We start from the raw sequence: 23,479 nt of genomic DNA on the forward strand, positions 1-23,479 counted from the left end.
GCAGGCTCGGACGGCCCACTTTTCAAGTCGTCCGAAGCCGAGCATAACCCACATTCTGGCGAGCCTCCCAGGAGTGAAGGCACCATGGTAATTTGCGGGGTTACAAGTCCCAGGGTGGCTGAGTCCAGGAGTGGGATTTAAGGGCACTTAAGTTGAAGTGAAAGGGGGGCCGATATGCAGCAGCTTGGCAGCTCCTCGGAAGATTCAGCTAGGCTTACCATGGAACCCGGCAACGCCTCTCCTAGCTGCAGACACACAGGAGCCGTGAAAACGTGTCCACGTGAAGATGTGTGCACTGGTGTGGTTGGTGTTTATAGAAGAACTGTGGGCGACCGCTGTAACTGTGGAGGCAAGCTAAGTGTCCATGGGTGGATGGGTGGATGGATGCATGGATGGGTGATGGATGGATGGATGGATGGATGGGTGGATGATGGATAGATGATGGATGGGTGATGGATGGATGGTGGATGGATTGGTGGATGGATGATGGATGGATTGATGATGGATGGATGATGGATGGATAGGTGGATGGATGTATGAATGAATGGGTGGGTAGATGGATGGAAGAGTTTGTGGACGGATGTATGGATGGGTGAATGGACAGGTTTGCAAAGAGCAGACACTCACGACTTAGCAGCTGAACAACAGCAGCAGTGGCTGGAAGTGGGCGCATCGTGAGAAGCATGTGGTGGAGCTTTGTCAGCAGGACCACTTTAGTCCCACACCTTGTCCTTCGCCTACCTCCAACCGCAGGGTGAAGAGTCTCTTTCTTCATTTATAGAGTCCCAGGGAGGGAAATGGTGCCCCTGTCAAAACCCAGAATGCCTTCGACCGTGATGGCTGTTGCCTGGATCTGTCTAGGATCACGGAGGATCTAGCGTTGGTTTTCCAGAGAAAGTTCCCCCCACCCCCAAACGCAGGCTTCCCTGGTGGCTCAGTGGTAACAAATCCGCCTGCCAATGCAGGAGACCGGGGTTTGATCCCCTGGGTGGGGAAGATCCCCTGGAGAAGGAAATGACAACCCACTCCAGTCTTCTTGCCTGGAGAATCCCATGGACAGAGGAGGCTGGTGGGCTACAGTCCCTGGGGTCGCAAAGAGTCAGAACCGACTGAGCGACTGACCCTTGCACTTTTCACCCCCGACCGCTGCATCGTCCAAGTTCTGTGTGCCCATCAACTAGGAAAATCGGGCTCGCTGTCAATTACAGCAAAATGGTAGAAAGTCATCAACGGCCCCCACACGTCCAAACTGGCTCTAGCCCAGCCTGGGTGCTGGGGTGAGGGGAGCAGGAGGGGGTGAAAAAGGACGTTTTCGAAGTGTGGCCTCTCTCGTGATGAGTTTCAAAGAACTGCTCGTTTATTTTTCAAGAAGCATTTTCACAGGGGAGAAAGACACAGTAACTGGTGATGTTGCACAGATCATGCGTTGTGGGTGAGACTTGGCGATCAGGAACGAAAACTGGCATTTAGCATGTGCTCGTGGTAGATGAAATTAATTGATACGGAAAGTTTTGACTGTGGAGGCGGTGACTTTATGGGCTTTAGGGGCTCAAGCGGTAAACAATCTGCCTGCAATGTGGGAGACCCGGTTTCCATCCCTGGGTCGGGAAGACCCCCTGGAGGAGGAAATGGCAACCCCCTCCAGTATTCCTGCCTGGAGCATCCCATGGACAGAGGAGCCTGGCGGGCTACAATCCACGGGGTTGCAGAGAGTTGGACAGGACCGAGCGACTAAGTTTTCTCTAAGATGCTTTGAAGAGGTGGGCTTTGGAGAGCCACGTAAATCAGAGATTGGGTCCCCGGAAGAGGTTGGCGGACTCTCAGAACATTTATGTTCGTGTGCTCTTAAATATGTACATGTTCATTTCGCTGCACCAGGGGTGAGTTGCGGCCCACGCGAACCAGTTCCCTGACCAGAGACGGAACCCGGGCGTTCAGACCTCAGAGTCTTAGCCCCTCACCACCAGGAAAATCCTTATTCTCTGCATATGTGCCCAGGAGCAGCCTTCCTCCTCTGTTTGTGCTTTAGCTTTTTCACTTTTTTTTTTTTCCGGGAAAGTGAATCTCTCCATGACCAGGGCTTTAAATATTTTAATCAGTCAGTGCTCCACACAAACAGAAGAATCCGAAGGAAAATGGAAAGGAAACGTGACTCTTTAATTCGCCCAGGTTCCTGCTAATTACGTTCCCGGGGGAGGCACACAAAGCTCTCTTTTATACTAAACATAAAGAACCTCTTGACTTCTCATTCAGTTCAGTTCAGTCGCTCGGTCGTATCCGACTCTTTGCGACCCCATGAATCGCAGCACGCCAGGCCTCCCTGTCCATCACCAACTCCCGGAGTTCACTCAGACTCACGTCCATCGAGTCGGTGATGCCATCCAGCCATCTCATCCTCTGTCGTCCCCTTCTCCTCCTGCCCCCAATCCCTCCCAGCATCGGGGTCTTTTCCAATGAGTCAACTCTTCGCATGAGGTGGCCAAAGTATTGGGAGTTTCAGCTTTAGCATCATTCCTTCCAAAGAACACCCGGGACCGATCTCCTTTAGAATGGACTGGTTGGATCTCCTTGCAGTCCAAGGGACTCTCAAGAGTCTTCTCCAACACCACAGTTCAAAAGCATCAATTCTTTGGTACTCAGCTTTCTTCACAGTCCAACTCTCACATCCATACATAATGTCATACATACATAAAGTCATACATAATGACTTCCCATTAGCCCCTTGAAAATATCGTGGTGATTTCTGTGATATTAAAAATGCAAACTTGGAATACATACTGATAGTCGGGGAGCAGAGAGAGACAGAGAAGAAGGCTTAGCTTACCTGTGGTCAGGATGGCTCGCTATTGATCTCATTGTATTCTTTAATTCTTCAGATCATACTTTTAACTGAGTGCTAAGACTCAGATTCAGCGGTGGCTTCAGGGGCTTGAAGTGTTTCAGAAAAGTTTTCTCTTACCAGTGAAATATGCAATTGAAATAGGACACCTCTCTACCAAGGGGTAGCTGAAAATCCAAAGAGACCTCAGAGAGCTTCCTTATTCCCTTAACGTAGAATTAAATTTTGACACGGATGCTTCAAGTTTGTGGAGGAGCTGGGTAAAAGACCGCACACTCATTTAAGGGCTTTAAAAATGCTCTTCTAAGAAAAGTATTGTAGAACACCACTTATATGTGGAATCTGGGCTTCCCTGACGGCTTAAACGGTGAAGAATCCCCCTGCAATGCAGGAGATGTGGGTTCAACCCCTGGGTGGTGAAGATCCCCTGGAGGAGGGCATGGCAACTCACTCCAGTATTCCTGCCTGGAGAATCCCATGGACAGAGGAGCCTGGTGGGCTACAGTCCATGGGATCGCAAAGAGCTAGAATCGAGTGAACAACTTTTGCTTTCACTTTCCCTTTATATGTGGAATCTAAAAATAAACGATACAAATGAACTTCCTTGCAAAACACAAAGAGACTCACAGACTTAGAGAAAGAAATTAGGGTTACGATGGGGAAGGGATAGTCAGGGAGTCTGGGATGGACATGGACTCACTGCTGTGTTTAACATGGAGAACCAGCAAGGACCTGCTGTCCAGCGCAGGGGACTCTGCTCAACACTCTGTAATCACCTTATGTTCAGCAGGGGGAAGGATGGGGGAAGGGATAGTCAGGGAGTCTGGCATGGACATGTCCACATAGTCTGCATTGATTGAATTGTCAGGTAGTTTCCAGCGAAACCGGAGGGCCCTGGGCGGGGCACCCGGGGAGTCTTCTGCTTTCTTAAAGACCAAATGACACAGGCACTTCTGGGAAGGAGCAGGGCGTGTTCGGAAGGCACAGCTGAGCGCTCCGCCCGCTTCCATTCATCTTGCAGATCTGACAATGATTTTTGAGGACTCACCCTGGCCGCGGTGGCTCCCAGCCTTGCCTGCGTGATCCAAGAATCTGAAAAAAGAAAAAAAAAAAAAAAAACTCACCAAAGTCAGAGGTCTCCTCCTGCCCTGAAATTCTGATGTGTCGGGGGGTCTTGTACAAGCTTCACTGCTGGCCAGAATCTTCACTTTCTCTGCCCACTGAAGCCGAATGAAAAATACGGAGACAGAGGTTGGAAGAAATAGAAAGGGGGCTTTTATTCTCAGCTGGCAGAGAGGGGAACCCAGTATACTCATGCCTCAAGGACTGTTCCCTGCCCCTTGATGGGGAGTCTTGTTCAGTCGCTCAGTCGTGTCCAACTCTCTGTGACCCCATGGACTGCAGCACACCAGGCCTCCCTGTCCTTCACCAACTCCCAGAGTTCACTCAGACTCATGTCCATCGAGTCAGTGATGCCATCCAGCCATCTCATCCTCTGTCGTCCCCTTCTCCTCCCGCCTTCAGTCTTTCCCAGCATCGGGGTCTTTTCCAGTGAGACAGTTCTTCGCATCAGGTGGCCAAAGGATTGAAGTTTCAGCTTCAGCATCAGCGTCAGGACTGATTTCCTTTAGGACAGATGAGGTGTCTAGGGGCTTATACAAGACAAGGGCTTGCAGTCAGGAGTCGGTGATGAGGAACAAAGGTCTTCATTTCTTCCTCTTTGCGTTCTCGCCAAGACAGTCATAAGCTGGCATCAGTAACCTGCTAACTGACTCCGGCAGTCCGCTGACCCTGCCGCCCTCTTTCTGCTGTATAACTGCAAGAGGAAGGGTGTTTTAAGGGTAAACACCAGATACAGGAAGTACTTAGCACAGAGTCAAAGGAAAACTACATGTGAGGTGTAGGAGCTGCAGACTCAGAGGGCATAAAAGGAAACTTAGATACAGATGTGCAGACTTAGGAGCAGCTAAGTAACAACAGCAACCAAAAAACCCGATACTAGAAATGTCCAGGCCTCCTCAGTTTTCTTTCACTTCTTTGTTCTTAGGAAAGAGAAAGAAAAAAAAAAAAAAAAAACTCATTCCTTTTTTTTTTAATCTCCTTTTCACTGCAACAGCCTCTGCATTGCAAGCTCAGGGCTGGAATGTGTGAAACTTGGAGACGGAACTCTTGGCTATACTCAGGGCCAAAGCTGACTGGCCTCACGGGACCACCTGCGTGCTCAGTCATGTCGAACTCTTTGTGACCCCACGGACTGCAGCCCGCCAGGCTCCTCTGCTCATGGGATCCTCCAGGCGAGAAGACTGGAGTGGGTTGCCGTTTCCTCCTCCAGGGGATCTTCCCCACCCAGGGATCGAACCCAGGTCTTCTGCATTTGCAGGCAGAGTCTTTACCATCTGAGCCACCGGGGACACCCAAGGAAGGACGAACTATCAGCAAGTCCACTCCAGCCAAGACATTCTATGCAAATCTTTTAATGACAATAGGGTCTTATCTAATTCTGCGTGCATGGGGAAGTTTAGGCTCAAGAAGATGACTGTGAGAAAGACCTCTGCTTTCCTTCAAGGGCAACCATGTTTTCTTTTCCTTTTCCTGTATTCTTTTAGTTTTTCTGCTTGTAATGAGCAGACTACTTTTAAGATGGAGAAAAGACCTTTGCACTTTGATGCCTGCAGAAAGGCTATTAGTAAGGTGATCCCCAGTAGAAGCAGCTTAAGAGCAAAGCCCGGGACTTCCCATGTGGTCCCAGTGGAGAAGAAACTGCCTACCACAGCCTGGCGGGGCCTCCCTGGTGGCTCAGGCGGAAAAGAACCTGCCCGCAGTGTGGGAGACCTGGGTTCAATCCCTGCATAGGGAAGACACCACGGGTCCCCGGGGGCCCGTGCTCTGCAAGAGAAGCCACGGCAAGGAGCAGCCCTCAGACCACGGCTGCAGGGCAGCCCCCGCCTGCCACAATGCGAGGATGCCTGCTTGCAGCAGCCAAGACCCCGTCCATCCAAAAATAATCTTTTTATAAAAGAGTGCAAGCCCAGGGCACAGGGCGGCGGCAGGCCCGGGGCAAGGAGGGGGATGCCTCGGGGAGCAAGCCTCTGAGGGGGTCGCCAGAAGAGGAGAACGGAAGCGTGATGCCTGGGGACACTCCAGGGCTGCTTTCGGATTGGGCGGTCCCAATCCGAAAGCAGCCCTGGAGTCCTCTTTTTCTGCACCCTGAGCTGGTCACAACACACAGCATCCTCTTGAGGGCTTCCCTGGCAGCTCAGCTAGTAAAGAATCTGCCTGCAACGCAGGAGACCTAGGTTCCACCTCTGGGTTGGGAAGACCCCCTGGAGGAGGAAATGGCAACCCACTCCAGTATCCTGGCCTGGAGAATCCCATGTACAGAGGAGCCTGGCGGGCTAGTCCCTGGGGTCACAGAGAGTTGGACACGACCGATCGACTAACACACGTCCACCCTCTTTGAGCCATGAATCCTGCTTCCTCTTCAATGGTCAATGCAAACCCTCACTTCCCCTCTGGGGAACGGCTTGGATCAACACCTGGGCCTCTGCCGGAGCCCCCAGGAAGCAAACAGAGCCCCCGACAGCTCAACAAGTGCTCGTCACCTCAGTTCAGTTCAGCCGCTCAGTCGTGTCCGACTCTGCGACCCCATGGACAGCAGCACGCCAGGCCTCCCTGTCCATCACCAACTCCCGGAGCTTGCTCAAACTCGTGTCCATCAAGTCAGTGATGCCATCCAACCATCTCATCCTCTGTCGTCCCCTTCTTCTCCTGCCCTCAATCTTTCCCAGCATCAGGGTCTTTTCAAATGAGTCAGCTCTTTGCATCAGGTGGCCAAAATACTGAAGTTTCACCTTCAGCATCAGTCCTTCCAACGAATATTCAGGACTGATTTCCTTTAAGGTGGACGGGTTGGATCTCCTTGCAGTCCAAGGGACTCTCGAGAGTCTTCAACACAAGAGTTCAAAAGCATCCATTCTTTGGCATTCAGCTTTCAGTTGCTCCTTAGAAGAAAAGCTATGACCAAGCTAGACAGCATATTAAAAAGCAGAGACATCACTTAGCCGACAAAGGTCCTTCTAGTCAAAGCTCTGGTTTTTCCAGGAGTCATGTATGGATGTGAGAGTTGGACTGTAAAGAAAGCTCACCACACAGAGATGCCTTATATTCTTTTGAAGATTTGGTCCTCTGCTGTCTCTTCCACGGGATTCGAAGTCCCCGCTGTGTCCAGAAAAAAATCTAGTCCTGATGTAAAGCAGCCCTGGGCACTGAGCCCAGCGGTCTCTTATGTGGGGTGACCTTCCCCAGATCTGTGAACGGATCTACTCAGTTCTACCTCCCTTCCCTTTATCAACCGGCAGCTTGTGGGGTCCCCCTCCTCTGTGTCCCGTCGGCGTCCACTAGGGCAGCCTGAGTCTCCTTGGGAGCCCCTTCCTGCCCGCGGCCCCGCTCTGCCTCTTTGGTTGACACTGAAAAGCTCCGGAATGGGCTCAGGTTCCTCTGTCAGGGCTGTGTGGGGAGCGCCCCCCCACACACACAGTTTAAAAGGTCCTTGAAGAATCAGAGGTGGGACTGTTATCCGCTCGGTCATCTCTGACTCTCTGCGACCCCGAGGACTGCAGCCCACCAGGCTCCTCTGTCCATGAGATTCTCCAGACAAGAATACAGGAGTGGGTTGCCATTTCCTCCTCCAGGGGATCTTCCCAACCCAGGGATCGAACCCAGGTCTCCCACATTGCAGGCAGATTCTTTAGCAGCTGAGCCACCCGGGAAGCCCAAGAATACTGGAATGGATAGCCTTTCCCTTCTCCAGCAGATCTTCCCAACCCAGGAATGGAACCCAGGTCTCCCACACTGCAGACAGATTCTTAACCAGCTGAGCCACCAGGGGAGCCGAACCACCACGCAAATGCCTCCCGGGTCATCGCCCATTGCATTCTCTTCTTCCTGCCAGTGAGTCACCCCTGCCGGCTGCAACCACTTCCTGAGACACAGATCCTGGCCTTGCTGATGAGGCGCTGTCTCCTGCGTGGGGTTTCCCCCTCCCACCCTGCCGGGCTCAGCCTACGGCATGACATTTTTGCACGAGTCACTCAAATTCCTGGGCCTTTACATTCCTGTCTGCAAACACACACTTGTACATTCCCTTCCAAACCCCAACCCAGCCACCGGGCACACGACTTCTCGACCTTTGATTGCCGAAGTGGGGTGGGTGTGGTGGTGGGGAGCTGGTTGTCTATGCTGCTCTCAGGATGTCCACAGACATGCCCTAACTGTCCCTGAAAAAGAATTCAAAGAGTTTGGTGTCTCCTAGAAGCTGGGCATTTGGAGCCATGCCCACTGAGTTTGCCCAGTGGCTGGCAGGGCAGCTGAATGGGCCACTGACGCCAGGAGGCTCTGGGAGAGTTGAAAGGGGAGGGGCTGGGATGGCATTGCCCCTGCCCCGGGAAACTGCATTTTCATGCCCTAGTTCTGGAGTGTCGCAGCTCTTTTTTTCCATCATCCAGTGGACACAGGGGTGTGTTGGCCTCTAGTCTGTCCCCAGGGTATCACCCCACCATGAACAAAGAGAGACAGTCCACGGGCCAGGGGACCCACTTTTTCAGAAAAGCGTGTGTATTCTCTTTTTCCCCATGGTGCCCGTTAACTTAGAGACACAAGCCACAGAACACAGCACTATTGAGTTTGCTTGTAGATAGGTCAGCAGTTACAATCACAGACTGTTTGCTCCTTGGAAGGAAAGCTATGACCAGGATAGCGGATTCAAAAGCAGAGACATCACTTTGCCGACCAAGGTCTGTAGACTCAAAGATACCCTTTTTCCAGTGCTCACATATGGATGTGAGAGTTGGACCGTAAAGAAAGCTGAGCGCCAAAGAAGTCATGCTTTTGAACGGTGAGAGACTTTTGAACTGGAGAAGACTCTTGAGAGTCCCTTGGCTTGCAAGGACATCCAACCAGTCCATCCTAAAGGAGATCAGTCCTGAATATTCATTGGAAGGACTGTTGCTGAAGCTGAAACTCCAATACTTTGGTCACCTGATGGGAAGAGCCGACTCATTGGAAAAGACCCTGATGCTGGGAAAGATTGAGGGCAGGAGGAGAAGGGGATGACAGAGGATGAGATGGTTGGATGGCATCAGCGACTCAATGGACATGATTTTGGGTGGACTCCAGGAGTTGGTGATGGACAGGGAGGCCTGGTGTGCTGTGGTCCATGGGGTTGCAAAGAGTCGGACACGACTGAGCGACTGAACAACAACATCTCATCTATTTGGGAAACCTGTAGCTACAGATACATGTCTCTGCGGTGGGCAGAGACTTAAAAGACGGTATGAGAGAGAGAGACAGAACTGCTACAGAGGGCGGAACACACATATTATTTTTTCATCTCCGGGGCGTGTGTTGCGTTTTTTCAAAATATCCATGGCAATGACAAGTAGCTTTCACAATATGAATGTGCTACCCGATCTAAGCTGTTTGAGTGCCATCCCCTCACTTTACAGAACTTGCTGCAGTGCCGGAAATCTTAACTGATCTTCAAGACTTTGTTCTTTGCGGTTACAGAAAAGCCAGATTTAGGGCCGCAGGAAGTCTCCATGGAGAAGGCGAAAACAAAACAGCTCAAACCAGAGGACTCAGCAGTCAGTCTCGCTGCTGAGCCACGCGCGGATACTGGGTGTCTGCCAGGGTGGGGGCGGTGGGGAGGCCGCTGGGCGTGTCCTTTTTTACCTTCTTTTTTGTTTGTTTGTCTCTCTGCTGCTTTTGTAAGCTTTGTTTTGCTTTCCACTTAGTTCTGAAGCAAACAAAGCCCTGCAGTATAATCTCCGTTTGTCCCGACCCTAAGAGAAGGGTGTTCCTCTTAGAGCAATCAATATGTTATTTTCACGCCAGGATCGGAGTGACGAAACTAGCATTTTCCCCTGAGGCACGCTGACTTAATTTACAGTTTTAAACTTTCCTTAAAAAAATATTTATAGTCTATTGGAGTGTAGTTGATTGACAATGCTGTTAGTTTCTGCTGTACAGAAAAGTGACTCAGTTATAGGTACACATGAATCTATTTTTTTTTTTAAGATTCTTTTACCATGTAGCTTATTACAGATCATTGACTCGACGTGCGTATGATATACAGTAGCTCCTTGCGTACGTGCTCAGTCGCTTCAGCTGTGTCCGACTCTCTGTGACCCCATGGACTGTAGACGGCAGGCTCCTCTGTCCAGGGGATTCTCCAGGCAAGAATACTGGAGTGGGTTGACATGCCCTTCTCCAGGGGATCTTCCCAACCCAGGGATCAAACCCGAGTCTCTTACGTCTCCTCAGTTGGCAGGCGGGTTCTTTATTGCTCGTACCACCTGGAAAGCCCACATTAGGTCCTTGTTGATTATTTTCTATATATAGTGAAGGATGGGCTTCCCTGGTGGCTCAGCTGGTAAAGAATCCACCTGCAATGCAGGAGACTTGGGTTCTATCCTTGGGTTGGGAAGATCCCTTGGAGGAGGGAAAGGCTACCCACTCCAGTGTTCTGGTCTGGAGAATTCCATGGACTGTATAGTCGACGGGGTCGCAGAGAGTCGGACACAACAGAGCGACTTTCAACTTTCACACCTTCCCTGGTGGCTCAGACGGTAAAGACTCTGCCTGCAATGAGGGAGACCCAGGTTCCATCCCAGAGTCAGGAAGATCCCCTGGAGAAGGGCATGGCAACCCACTCCAGTATTCTTGCCTGAAGAATCCCACGGACAGAGGAGCCGGGCAGGCTACAGTCCATGGGGCCACAAAGAGCCGGACATGACTGAGCAACTGAACAGCCGCAACGGCAGAAGCCAGCAGGATCCTGTAAAGCAATTAAACTCCAATTAAAACTAAAATTAAAAAAAATATATATTGTACCTAACCCCATTTGAGATGTCAATAAATATTTGCATTAATGTAGAAGAAAAACATCAGGGTTCTCCAAGCGAGGAAGACAGGGGGTGTGTGGGGTTGGACACCCCCCAGAAGCAGACACTGAGGCTCGATCTCCAGGGAGGACTACGTGTGGGGTCAGGACCTGCCAGTGGGGACTTCTGGGTGATGAGTCACTCCTGGGGAGGTCAGCAGACATGCCCACAGCCGCCAAGGTGACGGCAGTTCACAGGGCGTTCAGGCCCATCCAGCTGACTGCCCAGAAGGACGCAGCATTCCAGCAACGCCAGCCTCTGGGAGCAGTCGCCAGGGTCTCCCAAGTGAGGCACCCAGACACCGGGATGACGGAGCTGTAAAATGCGGAAGGGAGCCCAGGAGAGCTGCAGGAGCCAAGCTGACGGTCGGCCGGGTCCTGCAAGACAGTCCCCCTAACTCCTGATCTCAGTGCAAGTCCCAGCGGATGCCGGGGCTTCCGACTGAGCAGTTACTGGGTCTGAGGTTCCGAGACCCCTCCTTGCTGTTGAGTTCAGTCACTTGGTCGTGTCCGACTCTTTGTGACCCCGTGGACTGTAGCCCTCCAGGCTCCTCTGTCCGGGGGATTCTCCAGGTGAGAACGCTGCAGTGGGTTGCCACGCCCTTCTCCACCTTTGCCCTCACTGTGGATAAACTAAATCTCGAAGTCCCCCAGCCCTGTCCCCCCAACTCCTTGACTTGGCTGGTGGGTTTTTTTTTTTTCCCTTGAAGGTGTCACTGCCCAGGGACGTCCTGATCGGAGCAGGCAGACTAGCTCCAGACGATGAAGGACTCGTGATTTTGACGTGACTGGTGACTCCAAATGTCTTCCAGATGCTGAACGATCCATGTTTGTTGTGTGTTTTTTTTTAATCTAATCCATCCCTTGGAAAATGAAAAAATCTACGGCTGTGGTTCTCACTTTTGTGGGATTTGCTTTCTTAGGTCATCAGTTGGTTGCAACTTGGGGACCCTTCAAAGATGTGTGGGAGCCTCCTGATTGTTCTCAGGCCAGGGGATGTTGAGTTGGGAAAGGGAATTTCAGGACAAATACGGAGAGAGATCTCCATGTGTGACTATTAAGGAACGCTTCCCAGCCAGCTGTCTGCTGCAGACATTGACAGATTAGGTTCTCTTTGTCTCGGGAAACAAAGAACCTATTTTATACACTTTATTTTTCTAGTTTTTAACGTTTCTCTTCTATTAATGCTGTTTTATTCTATTTATTCTATTCTATTCTGTTGTTCTACTAATGCTGTACTTTATTTCGTTTTATTTAATTCTATTCTATTGTTGTTGTTTAGTCACTAAGTCGTGTCCGACTCTCTGGGACCCCATGGACTGTAGCCCACCAGGCTCCTCCGTCCATGGGATTCTCCAGACAACAATACTGGAGTGGGTTGCCATTCCCTCCTCCAGGGGATCTTCCCGACCTACGGATGGAACCCAGGTCTCCTGCATTTGCAGGCAGATTCTTTGCCTACTCAGCTATGAGGGAAGCCTGTAATATGTTTACATCCTGTTCAAAAATAATACAGTGCAGAAAATTTAAAAAACAGATACTAAAACCTTTCTCAGCATATACTAACTAATCAAGGAAAGGTTTCATTTGCCTTCGCTATTTTCTCTCCGTCCTCTCGGGAGAGTTTCTGTAGAATATGCATTGGCTTAGGCTGTGCCTTTAGGGATTTACAAGTATTTGCAAACCATTAAACGATCTTCTGAGAAGCTTTCAAACGGCTGCAGTTTCCAAGTATAGACTGATTTCCTGCAGTTCCGATAGCTGCTTTGTGTGTGTGTGTGTGTGTGTCTGTTTTTATCTTTTTACTATTCTGCTGTTGTAAAGAATACTCTCGATAGATGGAGGTTGTCATGGAGTGAATGAGTGTGTGTCTTTCCCAGAATTCACATATGAAAGCCCTGATTCCAAAGGTGACCGTATTAGGAGATGTAGTTAGACGAGGAGGCGGGGTTAGACGAGGAGGCCGGGTTTAAGGAGATTATAGGCCGGTCCCCGGGATAGGATTAATGTCCTTATAAGAGGAAGAGTGACCTTTGAGAGTGTGGATCACAATAAACTATGGAAAATTCTGAAAGAGATGGGAATACCAGGCCACCTGACCTGCCTGTTGAGAAACCTGCATGCAGGTCAGGAAGTAACAGTTAGAACTGGACATGGAACAACAGACTGGTTCCAAATAGGAAAAGGAGTACGTCAAGACTGTATATTGTCACCCTGCTTATTTAACTTCTATGCAGAGTACATCATGAGAAACGCTGGACTGGAGGAAGCACAAGCTGGAATCAAGATTGCCAGAAGAAATATCAATAACCTCAGAAATGCAGATGACACCACCCTTATGGCAGAAAGTGAAGAACTAAAGAGCCTCTTGAAAGTGAAAGAGGAGAGTGAAAAAGTTGGCTTAAAGCTCAACATTCAGAAAACTAAGATTATGGCATCTGGTGGCTGACTTCATTTACTTGGGCTCCAAAATCACTGCAGATGGTGACTGCAGCCAAGAAATTAAGAGACGCTTACTCCTTGGGAGAAAAGTTATGACCAACCTAGACAGCATATTAAAAAGCAGAGATGTTAATTTGCCAACAAAGGTCTGCCTAGTCAAGGCTACGGTTTTTCCAGTAGCCATGTATGGATGTGAAAGTTGGACTATAAAGAAAGCTGAGCGCCAAAGAATTGATGCTTTGGGACTGTGGTGTTGGGGAAGACTCTTGAGAGTCCCTTGGACTGCAAGGAGATGCAACCAGTCCATTTTAAAGGAGATCAGTCCTGGATGTTCATTGGAAGGACTGATGTTGAAGCTGAAACTCCAATCCTTTGTCCACCTGATGCAAAGAGCTGCCTCATTTGAAAAGACCCTGATGCTGGGAAAGATTGAAGGCGGGAGAAGGGGACAACAGAGGATGAGATGGTTGGATGGCAACACCGACTCGATGGATGTGAGGTTGAGTGAACTCCGGGAGTTGGTGATGGACAGGGAGGCCTGGCGTGCTGCAGTCCACGGGGTCACAGAGAGTCGGGCACGACTGAGCAACTGAACTGAACTGAATTGAAGAGACACCAGAGTTGTGTCTCCAACAGGTGAGGTCACAGAAGGAAGGTGGTCACCCACCAGCCAGGAAACTGGCCCCACCGGACACAGAATCTGCCCACTGCGAGATCTCAGACTTCCAGCCTCCAGGGCTGTGGGAATAAGCGTCTGTTGTTTAACCTGTGTGCACACGTGTGTTTTACAGCTTTTATATATATATATATATGGGCTTCCCAGGCGGCGCTAGTGGTAAAGAACCCGCCTGGCAAAGGAAGAGACAAAAGAGACCCAGGTTTCATCCCTGGGTTGCAAAGATCCCCTGGAGGAGGGCATGGCAACCGACTCCAGTGTTCTTGCCTGGAGAATCCCATGGACAGAGGAGCCTGGTGGGTTACAGTCCATGGGGTTGCAAAAAGTCGGACACGACTGAAGTCACTTAACATGCAAACATATACACAAAGGTCTGGCTGGGACGGCCGATTACAAATGGACCAAAGTCAGATGAACTAGCCGTTAAAAAACTGAAGAAATAGATTAGGTCCCAGAATAAGACTAGGAGACACCGAGGGTAACGGTAAAATGTAGAATTGCCTTTTGTATCCATCAAAAATGGTCCAACCTTGGTCACGTCCTGTGGTCCGACCGGTATGTATATATCGAAGCTGTTACTGGAGTAGCTTCATTTGCTTGACTCCCAGCAAGCAGTCAATCCTAAAGGAAATCAACCCTGAATACTCACCGGAAGGACTGAAACCAAAGAGCCAATACTTTGCGCACCCGATGCAAAGAGCCGACTCATTGGAAAAAAAAAAATACTTTGCGCACCCAATGCAAAGAGCCGACTCATTGGAAAAAAAAAAAAACCCAGATGCTGGGAAAGACTGAAGGCGGGAGGAGAAGGGGATGACAGAGGATGAGATGGCTGGATGGCATCACTGACTCGGTGGACATGAATTGGAAGCAAACTCCGGGAGAAAGTCAAGGACCGATGACCCTCACAGGCTATAGTCCATGAGGTCACAAAGAATTGAACACGACTTAGATCCTGAACACGATCAGCAAAAGCAAACACCGCAGTGCTGAGATCTGCAGCAGAGAAAGAGATTATTCACAGGAGTTGGATGATAAAGACAGCTGAGCAATGAAGAATTGATGCTTTTGAACTGTGGTGTTGGAGAAGCCTCTTGAGAGTCCCTTGGACTGCAAGGAGTTCCAACCAGTCCGTCCTAAAGGAGATCAGTCCTGAATATTCATTGGAAGGACTGTTGCTGAAGCTGAAGCTTCAAGCAATACATGTAGTCAAAGACTTAGCAACTGAAGGACAGCGTTAGCTGAATGCATTGACCTGATGAGACCCGTTGCTCGCCTGTTCCCAAATGTGCTTGGTCCCACTCCCGGTCTGGCTAATGAACTTCACTCCAGTTCCGTGGTGTTTGGGTACAAGTCAGGAAGATTTTTCAACTAACTTAATTTTCATTCTGGAAGTTAGGGCCTCTTGGAGCCAAAGCATCTGCATGATGTTATGGAAATTTTTTTGTTTGGAACCAAGGAAAGCAGCACTGGAAAAAGAAAAGCAAAGTCATCATAATGAATCAGAGAAGTCTTCAGAATGTCTCTCTGGAGAGACATAAAGAAAAAAAAAAAAAACTCCAAGCCTGCCATCCAGAGAGCAATGCTGCCAAAGATGATGGCTGAGGATGGGGACTCAGTCGCTCAGTGATCAAATGCGCCCAGCTTCCAGAAGCTTCCAAAAAGAGAAACATGTCAGCCATGGTGCAGTGCAGTTGTCAGAGGTTGGAGAAACACCCAGGTAGGGTGTTTCTTTTGAAGGTACATGGGATGAAGTGGAAAGTTCCCAGGGAAGGGTCTTTGGAATTTGGCAGGAAGCACATGGTTTCTTCACTGAGAGTCTGACTTACCTCAAGGTGCCAAAATGGCTGCAGCAGCTCCAGCATCCGTTTCCTCCCTAAGAAGGGTCCCAGAAGTCCTCTTCTTTACAACCGCCCAAGGTGCACACCCTCTACTGGCCTCAAGACTGCGATAACTGGCAGAGTGAAAAGCCTGAAAAGTGAGAGGCAGAAAAAGATGCAGAGAGAAGTTTGCAAGGAGGTGCGGGTCTCTCTGGCCTTCCCAGGCGGCTCAGTGGTAAAGAACTCGCCTGCCAACATAGGAGAGGCAGGTTCGATGCCTGGGTCGGGAAGATGCCCTGGAGAAGGGCATGGCAACCCACTCCAGTATTCTTGCCTGGAGAGTCCCATGAACAGAGAAGTCTGGTGGGCTACAGAGTCGGACACGGCTGAAGCGACTTAACAGCGGCAGCAGTCCCTGGGGTCACAGAGTCAGACAAGACTGAAGGGACTTAGCATGCATGCATTGCAGGAGAGGGGAGGTGGGGTGGGGGGGAGCAGTCAATCCACAAAAGTAACACTTTCACAGGCCGTTTTTCTGTCCCCTCCCCCCCCACATGATTACATTATGTAACTGCAATCTTGTGTGTGTTGGGGTTTCCGTTGGCCAAGAAAAAAGAACCACTGTTCTCCACGCCTTGGAAGTGTGTTTGTCTAGCTGTCGAGGAGCCCTGGGGTGTGTGTGGGTCACTGCATCTCTCCAGCCAGGTGTGTGTCCCACCCAGGGGAACACATGTCTGCTGTGTGTACGGGCAGAAGGTAGCAGCAGGCAGCGGTGTGCGTGCGTGTGTGTGTGTGTGTGTGTGTGTGTGTGTGTGTGTAGCGGGTGGGGTGGAATGGGAGGAGGGTTCTGAGTCATCCTGAGTGGAAAGGTGTGTGATGGGGAGGGTCTGAGCTGGGGGGCAGGGTGGAATGATGGAACTGTGACTCAGGGCTATTTCTCGGTCTAACCCGCTGTTCCAGGGCCCTGAAGGCAGGCAGAGAGCATTTCAAGCTCAGAGCTTCACTTCCCCAGGTGGTGCCAGTGGTAAAGAACCTGCCAATGCAGGAGACGTGGGTTCGATCCCTAGGTCGGGAAGATTCCCCTGGAGGAGGGCATGGCCACCCACTCCAGTATCCTTGCCAGGAGCATCCCACGGGCAGGGGAGCCTGGCGGGCCACAGTCCATGGGGTGGCAGAGAGTCGGACACGACTGAAGCTTCTTAGCACCCACCTAAGCCTGGGACAGGGCCAAAGGGCCATGCTGCGGCTGTGGCTGGCGACTGTCCCCAGAAAGGTCGCTCCCCACCCCCAACCTGGGCGCCAGCCAGCTGCTTCGAATGGGTAAGAAGTCGAGGTGGCCTGCACCTCCCCATTCCTGCCTTTGGGGAGAAGATGTTTAGGGAGTGCAAAGAACCTGCAAAGGAGGTTCTTGGCCAGTCTGGGAAGTAAGCATCAAGTCCTGTCCGACTCTGTGTGACCCCATGGGCTGTAGCCCCACCAGGCTCCTCTGTCCATGGGATTCTCCAGGCAAAAACACTGGAGTGGGTTGCCATGCCCTCCTCCAAGGGATCTTCCCGACCCAGGGATCGAACCCACGTCTCCTGCAGAGGTAGGCGGGTTCTTTACCGCTAAGGCCACCTGGGAAGCCCCAGGGGCCTCGCCCTGCGCCCTTAAAAGCCTCACCCACGCTCTGCAGTGTGCTGGTCCAGGCTGGACGCGGGCCCGCGGGCTGCGGCGTCCAAGGCAGAGAGGAGCACGATTAACAGAGAAGGGGAGGAGAATGGAGTCTGTCTAGGGGTTCCCAAGAAGAGAGGAGTGGAAGCGGGGCGGGGAGACCCGGCCCGAGCCGGAGAGGGTTGGGTTCCAGCCCGCGCGCCCCTCCCCGGCGGCTCGCTCCCCGGGGGCCCAGGGTTTGGGGTGGCGCCCGCGGGCGGGGAGAGTTCGGGCCGGGGCGGGGCGATCGCGCTGCACCCCACCCGGGTTCCGCCCGCCTGCCTGCCCCGCCCCGGAGGTGGGGGCGGGTGGGGTTGTCCTGCCCACCCGCCGCCGCCGGCGCCCCAGCCCGCGCGCGCGCGACACTCCCGGGACGCTCCCTGCGCGGCTAGGGGCGCACCATGGCGCGTCGGGCCGCCCTAACGCTGCTCCTCTTCGCCCTGCTTGGAAGCCTGGTGTCCACCCAGGGTGAGTGAGCGCCGGCCGGTGGGCACCCACCAACCCCCACCCGACCACGACCAGGGGCGCGCGGATCGGACTTGGCGACCCGCGTTGGGACGCCAGGAAAGGGGGGCGGGGGCGCCGAACCTTAAGAGGCGGTCCGTGGGGGCTGGGCATCGTTTGGCACGCACTTCGGGGGGCGCACTTGGGGAGGGTACCTGGGGGCGGCGGTGCCTGGGCTCACCTGCCTGGTGGGGGCGCACGATGCCTGGAGACGCGCCTCGGTGGGAGGCTTACTTTGTGTGGCTGGAGCGGGGCGCGCGGGGCTCTGCTCCCCACGACAAGGATCCGCCGTGCCAGCGGTGGCCGGACGCCCCAAGGAGGCAGGCTCCCTCTTTCCGCTCGCTTTCTCCCCGTGCGCCTTTGGAGGCGGACCCTCTCAAAGTTTTTTTTTTTGTTGTTTGTTTGCTTTCAAATCCACAAAGTCTTCAAGTTGGAGGCACCCAATGGGCATTGGCGGCGGCCTCAGACCCCCTCCCCGAGACCCCCACCTCCCGCCCCGTCCGGGTTCCCCTTTCGTTCCGGGGCGCACCGGTGCGCCCCTGCGGCCGCCCCCGGGCCCGGCTGCTCGCGGGCCCGGCCTGGTGACGGCCGCTTCCCCGGAGCCACGCCCTACGGCCCCGGCCTAAATTTGGAGTCGGCCCGGGAGCCTGAAACCCGGGAGAGGGGGAGGGAGGCAGGAAGAACTCGGAGGCCTGGAAACCATCAAGTTGTGTGTGTGTGTGTGTGTGTGTGTGTGTCTTAGGGCCGCGGGGACTTGATGAGCGCGCCGCTCGGGTGGAGGGCTCCGCATCCAAGAGACGCGAACTGATCAACCATGTGGCCCAGGAGATAATTGGCAAAAACCTTGGAAAAATAAAAGAAAATAAAGGACGCCCAGGCCGACCACCCTCCACACCCAGCCTGCCTGCCTGTTGCCTGCATTTTCCTTTCTCGTCTTAAAATGGAAGTTGAGATCCTGGTTTCCAGTCTAATCTGTCCTTTTAAAAGGAAAGTTGCTGGGTGTGGCTTAAAAAAAAAAAACCTGTTTGTCCAATTAACGGTTGCTTTCTCTCCTTTATATATGGTTGTTTTTTAAGGAGACAGAGACGTGGGCTGTGTCCAGTCTTCAGGACTGGTTGGATCGGTGGTAGGCACGGTTTAGGAACCAGACTTCGGCACCCCAAGGACCTAAAAAAATGTTGATGTGGAAATTTCCAGCTCAGGCTATGAAGGTTGCATTTTTTAAGCCCTGGCTCCCGACTGCTGTTTGGTTTAGGGAGGGTTTGCTAATTAATGTGTGAACTTTTAAACTGTGTGCCTTCCCTGGCGGCTCAGCTGCTAAAGAATCCGCATGCCATGCAGGAGACCCCGTTTGGATCCCTGGGTCGAGAAGATTCCCCTGGAGGAGGGCATGGCAACCCACTCCGGTACTCTGGCCTGGAGAATCCCATGGACAGAGGAGCCTGGTGGGCTGCACTCCAAGGCGTCGCAAAAGCGGCTTTCAGTTGAAAACACGTTCAAGAGCTTGTGCTTTTCTCGAGGAGGCTTTAGAAGACATTCAGCCTGATCCGTGGGGACTTGTTGGAATACTTGATAGCTTGGTGGGGAGGGCCCGGATTGGATTTCCTGTTTCTCTCTTTCCTGCCTTAAAACCTGCTTGGTTTGCTTCAGTAAAAAGTTCTTCGTGAAAGCGTTTTGCTGTCTGTTGCTGTGTGAGTCACACCTGCTCGCGAGAGTTTTTCTAGCCCCCATGAGGCTGCACTGCAGTGAGCCGCCGGAGAACCCCGCATACGGCATCTGCCCACCAGCTCTCTCTCCTACCTGTGGTAGTATGCACATGTCCGAGCTGCTCTGCTCGTTCATCCCGCCTTCTCCTTCCCCCGTTCTGTCCACCCAATCCATCCTCCACGTCTGCTTCTCTGTTCCTGCCCTGCAGAGAGAGGGGTGCGTCTCTACCATTTTTTCCTAGATTCCACATACACGGAAGCCTAGAGTCTTAACCCCCCAGACGGCCAGGCAAGTCTTCCTGCACCAATTCTTATGATTAATAAGGCATTGTGTGTTTATGGATCTCCGGAAGTCCTTTTGTGGGTATATAACAGGCTTCCCTAGGGGCTCAGATGGTAAAGAGTCCATCTGCCTGCCAATGCAGGAGACCCGGGTTCGATTCCTGGGCCAGATAGATCCCCTGGAGGAGGGCATGGCAACCCACTCCAGTATTCTTGCCTGGAGAATCACATGGATGGAGGAACCTGGAGGGCTACAGTTTATGGGGTCACAGAAGAGTCGGACACGACTGAGCAACTAACCCTTCATGGACTTCCCTGGTGGCCCAGTGGCTAAGACTTTGAGCTGCCAATACAGAGGGCTTGGTTTAGATTCCTAGTCGGGGAATTATTTCTGCATGCTGCAAAGAAGACCCAGGGATCAAACCCGGGTCTCCTGAACTGCAGGCAAAGTCTTTACCCTCTGAGTCACCGGGGGGCCCCAGCAAGCACCTGGTGTCGCCAAATAAAAAAAAAATATATATATAAAAAAAGTAAAAGCAGCTAAGTGAATGTCATCCCTTCTGTACAGGTTGTCAAAACAGGTTCCTTTAGCCATGCAAAATATTTACCCACCTTTGAAAAGGGCAGAGAAAGGACTTTGGCCTTGGCTAGACAGACCTTTGTTGGCAAAGTAACGTCTCTGCTTTTCAATACGCTGTCTAGGTTGGTCATAGCTTTTCTTCCAAGGAGCGAGTGTCTTTTAATTTCATGGCTGCAGTCACCGTCCACCGTGATTTTGGAGCGCAAGAAAACGAAGTCTGTCACTGTTTCCATTTTTCCCCATCTGTTCGCTGGGAAGGGTTGGGACCGGATGCCATGACTGCATGTGTAATCATAATGAAAAGAGTGAGGGAAGAGACGTCTATACCTGTTTCCAACGGAGCTTTGTGGATTTTTTTTTTTTTTTTAATTTTCTTTTTGGCTGCACTGGGTCTTTGTTAGACTTCCCGGATGGCTCAGCCGTAAAGAATCCACCTACCAGTGCAAGAGACGCAAGAGACCTGGGTTCGATCCCTGGGTCGGGAAGATCCCCTGGAGAAGGGCATGGCAACCCACTCCAGTCTTCTTGCCTGGAGAATCCCATGGACAGAGGAGCCTGGGGGGCTGCAGTCCACAGGGTCGCCAAGAGTCAGACAGGACTGAGCACTGTTGCAAAGGGTCTGTCTCTTGATGTGGCGAGTGTGGGTTACTCTCCAGTTGCAGAGCAGCGGGTCTGGGCATGGGGCTTCCCGGACTGCGGCTCCCAGACTCTGGAGTCCAGGCTCGGTAGCTGCAGTGCCTGGACTTGGTTGCTCTGACACATTTGGGATCTTCCCGGACAGGGGATCGAACCTCTGTTCTCCTGCATTGACAGGTGGATTCTTAACCACTGAACCACCAAGGAAGTCCCAATCCTAATTTATAATCACCCTTAAAACCATATGGGACAAAGACACACACACACACACACACAAGCTTCTAGCACACTCAACAGTTGTGAGTAGTTTTTTATGCGCGTGTCCTCCTGGGAGAATGGCCTGGTTGTACGGGACACGCAAATGGTTTGTTGTGTCTGACTCGCTGCGACCCCATGGAGCATGGCACCCCAGGCCTCCCTGTCCATCGCCAACTCCCAGAGCTTGCTCAAGCTCATGTCCATTGAGTGGGTGATGCCATCCAACCATCTCATCCTCTGTCGTCCCCTTCTCCTCCTGCCCCCAATCCCTCCCAGCATCAGAGTCTTTTCCATTGAGTCAACTCTTCTCATGAGGTGGCCAAAGTACTGGAGTTCCAGCTTCAGCATCAGTCCTTCCATCGAACACCCAGGGCTCATCTCCTTTAGGATGGACTGGTTGGATGTCCTTGCAGTCCAAGGGACTCTCAAGAGTCTTCTCCAGCACCACAGTTCAAAAGCATCACTTCTTTGGCGCTCAGCATTCTTTATGGTCCAACTCTCACATCCGTACATGCCCACTGGAAAAACCATAGCCTTGACTAGACGGACCTTTGTTGGCAAAGTAATGTCTCTGCTTTTTAATATGCTGTCTAGGTGGGTCACAGCTTTTCTTCCAAGAAGCAAGCGTCTCTTAATTTCATGGCCGCAGTCAGCGTCTGCTGTGATTTTGGAGCCCACCCCCCCCTCCGCCCCGCACCTAAGAGAAAGTCTCTGACTCTTTCCATTGTTTCCCCATCTATTTTCTATGAAGGGTTGGGACCAGGTGACATGACTGCACATATAATCGTAATGAAAAAGTTTGAAAGGTCGCAGGAATCAGCAAAATATGGCACACAGCCAGGAAGTGAGCCCAAGTTATGGTGAAAACAGAGCCTGTAAATTTGGTGGCGTTGGAGCGGGATTGCCCCAAACCCTTCATTTGTTAAAATAAATAAATAAGTGTAAAGGAAAACACAGGAAAACCAGGTCTGCCCCTGCCTTTGACAGCTGAAGTTGTATCTCTTCATGTAGGGAAACAGCAGTTCCTTTTGGTTTTTTTTTCAATTTCCTGTTCTTATTCTTTGCCAAGTTCGTATAACAGTTTTGGGAGTTGCCGTATGGGTGTGTGAGTTTCAGCTTTGTCTTAGAATGACTCGGTGCCCCCACCGTTTGGCTAACTCAAATTATTTTTTTTAAAGTCCTGTAAACAGGAAACCAAAAAGTTCCTCTTTTTTTTTTTTTTAATTCCCCAGTGTTTCTCCATGGGGTGGTGGGGTGGGGGGTTCGAGACCTCCGATGTGCTGTGAGTTGAGAGCAATCAAAGAAGAAAATCATCAAACAAGTCAGAGGAGCAAACAGCAGCTTGCTTCTGCCCACGCATTGCTAAGTAAGCCCCGGTGTGGTTTCAGGCCTGTTCGTGCCTCTGGGTGGACCTGGCTTCCTAGTGAAACCTGTTTGTTCCTGAGGGTCGCAGGCTGGGGACTTTGACATGCGTTTGCCAGTCTGAAGCCTCTGTTCTTTCCGCTTTGCGTTCTGCCTGTGAAACTGTTTGATAGAATCTCTTTATTTTCCAGAAGAGCCAGTTAGGACGTCAGCGACTTTTCAAAGAGTCAAGTAATGACTCCTTAGGGTGCTTTTGAGAGGAAAAAAAGATTACTTAAAAAAATATATTTTTAATTGATGATTGCTTTACATATTGGCTTGATTTCTGTCATGCAGCAACATGAATTAACCATCACTTCAGTTCAGTCGCTCATTCGTGTTCGACTCTTTGCGACCCCATGCACTGCAGCACGCCAGCCCTCCCTGTCCATCACCAACTCCCGGAGTTCACCCAAACTCATGTCCATTGAATCAGTGATGCCATCCAACCATCTCATCCTCTGTCATCCCCATAAGGGTACATGTGTCTGGGATTCCCCAGGTGATGCTAGTGGTGAAAAAAAAAACAAACCCACCTGCCAAATGTTAACAGACCTGGGTTCAGTACCTGGGTGGGGAAGATCCCCTGGAGGAGGGGATGGCAACCCACTCCAGTATCCTAGCCTGCAGCATCCCATGGACAGAGGAGCCTGGTGGGCTACAGTCCAGTGGGGTCACAAAGATTCGGACACGACTTAGCACGC

The 23,479-nt window shown here is 51.5% G+C and overlaps 1 protein-coding gene and 1 long non-coding RNA gene across 3 annotated transcripts in view; one reads left to right on the forward strand and one right to left on the reverse strand.

The window, feature by feature from the left end:
• Positions 1 to 762: 762 nt before the first annotated feature.
• LOC104970645 (uncharacterized) lies at positions 763 to 18,401 on the reverse strand. Of its 2 annotated transcripts, none has more exons than XR_009493646.1 (3): positions 18,094 to 18,401; positions 15,726 to 15,867; positions 763 to 3,931 (listed from the first exon to the last, which is right to left on the reverse strand). It is a non-coding gene; the product is annotated as an uncharacterized lncRNA (long non-coding RNA). The 2 variants fall into 2 exon arrangements; XR_009493645.1 differs by having other exon boundaries at positions 769 to 4,655.
• CD99 (CD99 molecule) overlaps positions 17,731 to 23,479 on the forward strand; it is a 30,255-nt gene continuing 24,506 nt past the window's right edge. The window contains 1 exon segment of the mRNA NM_001244214.1: positions 17,731 to 17,876. Within this exon segment, the coding sequence (NP_001231143.1) occupies positions 17,810 to 17,876 (67 nt within the window). The 5' untranslated portion in view covers positions 17,731 to 17,809.

The sequence above is a fragment of the Bos taurus genome, chromosome Y (genome assembly GCF_002263795.3).
Source record: "Bos taurus isolate L1 Dominette 01449 registration number 42190680 breed Hereford chromosome Y, ARS-UCD2.0, whole genome shotgun sequence".
Taxonomy (NCBI): Eukaryota; Metazoa; Chordata; class Mammalia; order Artiodactyla; family Bovidae; genus Bos; species Bos taurus.